Source organism: Propithecus coquereli, unplaced genomic scaffold (genome assembly GCF_000956105.1).
Source record: "Propithecus coquereli isolate 6110/MARCELLA unplaced genomic scaffold, Pcoq_1.0 Scaffold280, whole genome shotgun sequence".
Classification (NCBI taxonomy): Eukaryota; Metazoa; Chordata; class Mammalia; order Primates; family Indriidae; genus Propithecus; species Propithecus coquereli.
The window spans coordinates 4,139,176-4,146,485 of record NW_012148397.1 but is presented as its reverse complement, the minus strand read 5'-3'; the positions used below and the strand labels follow the sequence as shown (position 1 = coordinate 4,146,485).

Below are 7,310 nucleotides of genomic sequence, written 5' to 3'. Positions count from 1 at the left end.
GCATCTTTCCTCCACCAGGCAGAACTTCCAGAGGCCGGGAGCTGTGTCCAGGTAGAGTGGCCGTTACTGGATGCTTTTGGCAGAGGCCGGCGGCCATTTGGCTGGGGCGGGTAGATGGAATCACTGGGTGAAGGGCTGGGTGCCTCTGTCTCCTAGATGCTGCTTCTAGGATTCTATTTATTTCTAGGTTTTATAATGTTCCAGAGCTTTATTCTAGTTCTGGGAATAGGCAAGACCCCTCCCCAAATCAAAGTTCCCAGATGCCAGCCCAGGGCCTTTGCAAGGGCCTTTCTAGAAACAGCAGTTGCTACGTCTCCTCTTTTCTGCACACCCACCTTTCTCTGCCGCAGTGTCACCGGGATGGGGCATCTTCCCCGCTGGTCTGACCTCCGGGCTTTGGGGAAATTGCGGGTTATTCCGCCTCACCATGCAGTCGGAGGCTGCGCTTTAGGATATGAAAAAACCTTATTACAGACAAAGCTGCTGCTATCTCCAGATCCTTTAATATTAACTTCAGATCGACTCTGCTGGGTCTTAATGTTTTATTAACAAACAGACTTAATCTTCCTGAGGAATGTGGAAAATACAGTGACTCCAAGTTTTCCAATTTGAATTCGTTCTGTTCTGAAATATGCGGATGAAATTGCGGTGGAGGACAGCCTTGCGCCACAGGCGGCGCGAATCCGTGGGCTTTGGGGCAAGTTCAGAGTGTTCTGTCCATTTGTCCTGGAAATGGTAACCGCTGATACCTGAGTCGTCACGTGACTTAATAACCGTAGGGTCACTTCATTGTTGCTTGTGTTTTGTTGGTTGCTGTTGAAAGGCCCCAGGCAGTGGATTGAACAGACAGGATCTTGAGTCCCAGCTCTGGCCCTGGGCAGGGTGCCCAATTCTCTGGGCCTCAGTTCCCCAGAATGACAGGAAACTGCACCCCGTGGGCACGGAGCTTGCTAACAGTGGGTGCCAGTGGTGTTTGCCTCACGGTAGAGTGTTGTTAATGTGAGAATTAGATAAGGAGCCCTTGCTGTTGGCTTGGCTTTTTCTTGCAGATGATAGTGACTCGCTGGGTCCTTGCCCTGCGTCCTAGAGAGAGATATTTCACCCGAGTGGCCTTCCGCGCCCAGAGCAGCCCTCAGCACGGGCCGGAGGGTGGGCTCGTTGCAGCCGGGGGGCCCACACTCTGTGGCCCTGACACCTCACTTCGCTGGGCCAGCGAATGGGGGTCAGACGACAGCCTTAGGATTGCAAAGCAGAGTGGCGCTTATCCGAGTCCAGTGCCCAGGAAGGGGGGCTGGGGGGTGCGGCAGGTTCATCGTGTCTGAAACTGCCCGAAACCCTCTGGGGCTGCCGGAGTCGGGCGGAGCTGCCTGAGCCTCCAGCCCCGAGCCACGCCCTTCCACTGTGCGGTCCTCACCTTGCTACCCTCCTCCTCCCACCCCGCCGCGCACGAGCCCTGCTGCTTCCTGCGTGCCCACGCCTCGTCCTTGGGTGGGATCTTTCCTCCGCGGAGTGGCTCTCCCCAGCCGCCTCTGTTTCAGGACGTCCCTCCCGACCTTGGAGACCTCTAGAAGCCCGGCCCTGACTGCAGAGCCCCGAGGGTCTGTCTGGACTGCGACGCTCTGCCGTCAGCCCTCCTCCCCGAGGCCCCTCTGGGTCTCTCTGCCCCTTCACCTCTGCCCTCTGTACTCGGGCCCCCAGGCTGCCTCTCGGGGCTTCCTTTGTGCCTAACAGACAGCCCGGCCCCCCTGCCCCGTGCTCAGCCCTCTGTGGGGCTGTTGGCTTGTTCCGACGTCATGCGTGCCTCACGGTGTCCGTGTCGGGCGGGCAGCGGGTCCTCGGAATGCCGTGGGCAGCTCCCCTGGCTTGGGGACTGAAGGGGTCTGAGGCCAGGACGCCGTCGTTCTCATAGTTCTGACTGGTACCTTTCTTTTACTGGCACGTGTACCCACCCCTGTGCCATGGGCAGACGGTCACTGTCCCCTTCCCACAGTCGTGCAGCCCTGCGTCTGCAGGTTGTCTCTCTTACGGATGGCGCGTACTCCCAGGTTGGGGACAGCCCCACACCAGCGTCACCTGCCTGCGTGAGCAGGCTGTGCGGGGGCCGTCAGCGTTTGCAGAGTGGCCACCTGCCCCTTGCTCATAAGCTACGGGAACCTGCTCTCTCTGGCGTCATGTGCTTGGCCAGCCTGAGCCGCCTCTGGCTAACAGCGGGCAGCGTTCTGACCTCTGCTCCCTGGCCACAGCTAAAGGACGTCCCCAGAACAGCGGTCCCATCCCCTGTTGGCTGTCCTTCTAATCCCCGTACCCTTGGCTCATCCACCCGGGTGCCCAGGCAGCTGCCCTGGTCCCTGAGACTCTGACGTCCAGGTGTGTGGCCAGTCAGGGCACCTGGGGGCAGGCAAGGGGGGTCCCGGCTGCTTTGCTTTCTGAGCCGAAGCTCGTTAGCGATTCCTGCTCCTTGGGCCCAGCTCAGACACGGTGACCCTGTTTGTTCTGCTCTCTGCTCACTTTCAGGGGACGACAAATGCTTCCTGTTCTCCGTCGCCCCCCGCATGGCCGTGTACACGCACACGGGCTACAACGACCACTACATGTACCTGAACCACGGACAGCAGACGATCCCGAACGGACTGGTAGGAGCTGGGGACGAACCTGTCCCGCCTTTGTGACGTCGCCCCCATGCAGGGGCTGATCCTAATGCTCAGAGTGACGTGTTCTCTCCACAAGTCAGGGGAGAGCTGCATGGCATTCAGCTTGTCACTCGTACCATACCCAGTTCATTCTGCCCCCGGTCCCAGGGCTGTCCCAGGGGCAACTAGGACAGGATTTCCCTTAGGGAAGGACGGGGCCTCTGCTGGGGCTGTTCCGTGGTTTGTGTGCAAATGGCACATTTGGCCCATTTTCTTGGCTCTCAGATGATGGGTGAGTGGCCTTGAGGTGGCATCAGGGCCAGACCCGTCCTCCTCACGCCTGGGGCTGCTGGGGTGGGGGTGGCCCCCAGGCTGGGGTCACTGGACTGTGGGGTGTGGTCGGCAGGTAACGGGGCTCCAGCTGGGGTGTCCGTGGCTCCTGCGTGGCCCTCGAGTAAGTCACTTAGGTGCTCGGAGCCCAGTTCCTGGCCTATGTGCGGACGAGGATCCCTGCCCGGAAGCGGGTGGGGCAGTTAGGGCCCTGACACGTGGGCTGCCGATGTCAGTTTCTCCCCTTAACGGGCTGGGCTCTGGGGGCCCGTATCTATTTTTTGTATTTCCTGCTGCCACATGTGCTTCCAGCCAGCACAGCCTCGTGAGAAAGCAGTGGGTGGGTGTCTGGCGTCACTGCTCTAGCGACTTGGGAAGCGATGCTTGAACCGCAGCAGCACGCATATCTCAGTTGCGGAAAACAAGGTCCAAGGTCACGGTCCCCACTCATCCGCCCCGTCCCGGCAGGTACTCACAGGAGGCTCGGGCTGACGGTATTTGGTGTTTTGGGGCCGGGAGCTGACGTGGTTCTCTATGTGACTCCCTCTGCAGGGCATGGGGGGGCAGCACGGTTACTTTGGGCTTTGGGTGGATGTCGATTTCGGGAAAGGACACAGCAAAGCCAAGCCCACGTGCACCACGTACAGCAGCCCGCAGCTGTCTGCCAAAGAGCACTTCCGGTTTGACAAGATGGAGGTGTGGGCGGTCGGAGACCCCTCGGCGTCGGAGCTGGTGAGTGGAGGCGTCCTCTGTCCGAGGCATGGGGTGGGGGAGGTTTCTCTGTTTTCTCGGCTTTACTCTTCCACAGGGGGATTGTTTATTCCAAATTTGTTTCTGGCAGCTGTTGTTGGCCACGGGGGATGCTGGGAGCTGCACAGCTGGAAGTCTTGCCTGGGGTTCGTGGATGGTTTAGTAGAGCAGCCTGGGGAGGGGGGACCTGCCAAGGTGTGAACCCGGCGGTTCTGTCCGTCTGCAAGACGAGGGGCTCTGGGCTTCCTCCTGGTTCCCCGGCTCTGTGATGGAGTCTTGAGTCGTTGGGCCCTTTGTACCTCTCGTGACATCTTGTACCCTCCCGACGGTTGAATCGCAGAGTGGGGGCCTCAGGGAACCGTGCCCGTTATCCGGGTGCCAACGGTAGAATGTGATTCCTTCCAGGCAGCTGGGAAACTAGCGGGAGGTCGGTGCTTGTTCTTGGTTATTGGGGAGCCCCTCATCTCTCCCTGCTTGTCATTGACACACCCCCTTTTCCCGCTTCCCCAGGCCAAGAGCAGCAAGAGCATCCTGGACGTGGACCCCGAGGCCCAAGCCCTGCTGGAGATCAGCGGGCGGACTCGCCACAGCGAAGGGCTCCGGGAGGTCCCGGAGGACCAGTGAGCAGGGGCCGGGCAGGGATCCGGCTGGATAGGAGGCGCCTCTGTTGCCCCCTCCCCTCCCGCGTTGGTTTAACTTTACCAGAGAGCCGCACAGGCCTTAGCCCGGTGGTCCTGGATGTGCTTGATCAGCACAGAGCCAGTGCCAGGAAAAGGCCTCTGAGGCCGCGGATTGATGGGTGGGCGCATCTCCCAGAAACCTTGAGTGGCAAATGAGCGACTTCGTCCCCCACTTGGCTCCTTTTGTATCCGTGAAATCCGCGGACGCTGAGACATTTGCGAGCGCTGCTGGCATTAGTGTTTGTTGGGAGCGTGAATGCTCTCCATGGAGGAGGGGGCTCCATCCTCTGGTGTCACTTGGCCTCTGCTTCCGCCACCCCAGTTAGAAAAGCGCCTCGGTGGTTGGTTTTGACTGGTAAATGACAGACACGTTTGGGTGAAAGTCTCGATTCCTTTCGTGTGCAGCTTCCAGCGGCATGGAATTTCTGTATTTGTTTTTAAGCACGAACAGTGTATTGATGGGGTAAGTGGTCTCATGGTGGCGCGGTCCTCAGGAGGTGTTTGTAACGAAGGTTCCACGTCTCGCTTTCGTAGCTGCTTTTAAGTGAATCTGTGTTGTGAGCTAACGGGACAGTCGGGAGAAGCGCGGTTGTGGTGCTAAGTCTGGGAGCCTGGTCGATACACACATATGACCCGTCCTGTACGTTGGTGGTGAGTCACATCCCAGCGCTGGCCTGGCCTCCAGACCTGGGCCCGAGTCACAGCCCTCAGTATCGCCATTTTCCCAGGGCTGCTCCCCAAGGGGATGATGGGTAATTCAACAGTGTAGACTCACTGTAAACAAACTGCAGTGATCCTGAAGTGCTGACAATTATGGAGGTGGGTTGGGCCTCTGAGCAGAGCTGCCGGCTCCCCTCTGACACAGGTCCGGAAAGCCACGCGCCGTGAGGCATCAGTGCACACGGCGAGAACCCCCTGCTGGAAGGAGCTGCGGGCTCTTTTCTCAGACATATACCTCTTCCTCTAGTCTTTTGCTATAAACTCTGACCTTTTGCAAATCTGATGGGAAAAAAATGCGGCCTTTCATTATATAGTTTACCTTGATTATAAGCCATAGTAAATTTAGCTGCTTGGATTCTGCAGGGAAGCTCATCAAACCTTCCACTTAGCAATATCCCCGACCGAGGCAGAAGGCCTCGTAGATTGCCTTCCGAAGAAAAGTGCGCTCGAACAGCGCACGGAGGCGCGGAGCTTGCCGCAAACAGGGACTTAGTCATGACTGATGCTCTTATAAAAAGCCAGCTTTTAATGGCTTGTTGGGAACATATCCCTACCGTAATTCCAAAGAATTAGGTCCCCATCGTCACACTGTTTTGGAATTTTTTTTTGATAAAAATGCAATTAAATACCTCACTAATAAAAGGTCTGTCAGCGTCTGAGCCTTGAATACGACTCACTGTTGCCTCTGCCTTCGGCTGCCAGGAAGGTTACGGTTTTGTGTCCTGCACGGTTTCCACCTTGAGCTTGTTCCAGCAAGAGTGCGGGTCACAAGTGGGGGTCTGCTGGCCAAGACGGACACTTGCACAGAGAAGTGAGGGTGCCTGCCCAGGTGCTTGGGAACCTGGGGGATGCAGCCCTGTCTGTGCCCTTCTCCCGGTGTGGGATTCTGCCTCTCGGCACACAGATCTGTGTAGGCTGTCGGCAGACCCGACAGTGCTTTAGCTGGTCTGAGAAACTTGGATTCAGGTTCTAAGGATTGGAGGTCTTCTGCAAGTGAAGACTTATCAGGGCCCCAGAAAGTGGTAGAAGGAAGAGATTTAAAAAAATGTATATATATGGGCTGGGCCTGGTGGCTCACACCTGTAATCCTAGCACTCTGGGAGGCTGAGGCAGGAGGATTGCTTGAGCTCAGGAGTTCCAGACCAGCCCGAGCAAGAGTGAGACCCCGTCTCTACACGAAATAGAACAGTTAGCCAGGAGTGGTGGTGCGCACCTGTAGTCCCAGCTACTTGGGAGGCTGAGGCAGGAGGATCTCTTGAGCCCAGGAGTTGGAGGTTGCAGTGAGCTGTGATGACGCCACTGCACTCTGGCCTGGGTGACAGAGCGATACTGTCTCAAAAAAAAAAAAAAAAAAAAAAAGGTCCTGTTGCAAACATGGCTGTTATTTTTCCCCACTAAATTTTTTAATTGAAAAGATTAACATGTGTACATGGTAAAAGAAAAAAAAAAAGTTGCAATATAAAAGGATGTTACTTGAACAGTGAGTCTTCCTCCTGCCTCTCTGCTGTTTTCTCTCCGAGAGTCAAAACCACTGATGCTAAAACCTCTCAGATCTCCTCCCAGAGGCGACTCATTGCACACCCAAGCGTCACTGTGTCGTACACGCTGGCGTGCCCCTCAGTTTTAGAATGGAGGTTGCTCCGTATCCACCCATCCCGCTCCCTCTTTCTGTTGACTGCGTGAGGTCCCGAGATACGGATGCCCCGTCGGGTCTCCCGCCCCACCGCCAGGCTGGGGAACGCTTTGTAGCCAGTCACCGCTGGAGTAAACATCTTTTGTGTGTGCCTTGATGTGACTGTCTGTGGGATAAACCCTTAGAAGTGGATTTGTTGGATTAAAAGATACTTTTTAGTTACCTATTGACGAGTTAATAAACCTCTTGAGCTCAATTTACACTGCTGACATACCCGAGTGCCTGCCTACCACGCTTTCAGCAATACTGCGTTCAAGCTTAGTTTTTGCTTACCCGACGGATGAAAACACTTTTAAATTTCTCTTACGAGTGACGGTGAACAGGTTCATATTTTAAAAGCTGTCTGTGTGCCATCCTTCTGGTTTTCTATGCTGTGGGTCTTTTTCTTATTGATTTGCAAGAGCGCTCTTTTGAGTGAAGCAAAATAGCATTTGCCATGTATGTAAATATTTTTTTTACAGTTTGTTTGACTTTATGGCCTTTTCCCATACATATATTTTACCATTT

At 55.9% G+C, this 7,310-nt stretch overlaps 1 protein-coding gene across 2 annotated transcripts in view; it reads left to right on the top strand.

Moving 5' to 3' along the window:
- Positions 1–7,310, top strand: part of TLDC1 (TBC/LysM-associated domain containing 1) — a 33,074-nt gene that overhangs the window by 19,939 nt on the left and 5,825 nt on the right. Inside the window, exons 6-8 of one of the 2 annotated variants that reach the window (XM_012648172.1) lie at positions 2,515–2,633; positions 3,513–3,692; positions 4,221–4,330. In XM_012648172.1, the coding sequence (XP_012503626.1) occupies positions 2,515–2,633; positions 3,513–3,692; positions 4,221–4,330 (409 nt within the window). Of the gene's footprint in view, positions 1–2,514; positions 2,634–3,512; positions 3,693–4,220; positions 6,106–7,310 lie in introns of those variants that run through there. The other variant, XM_012648173.1, reaches the window with a different exon arrangement.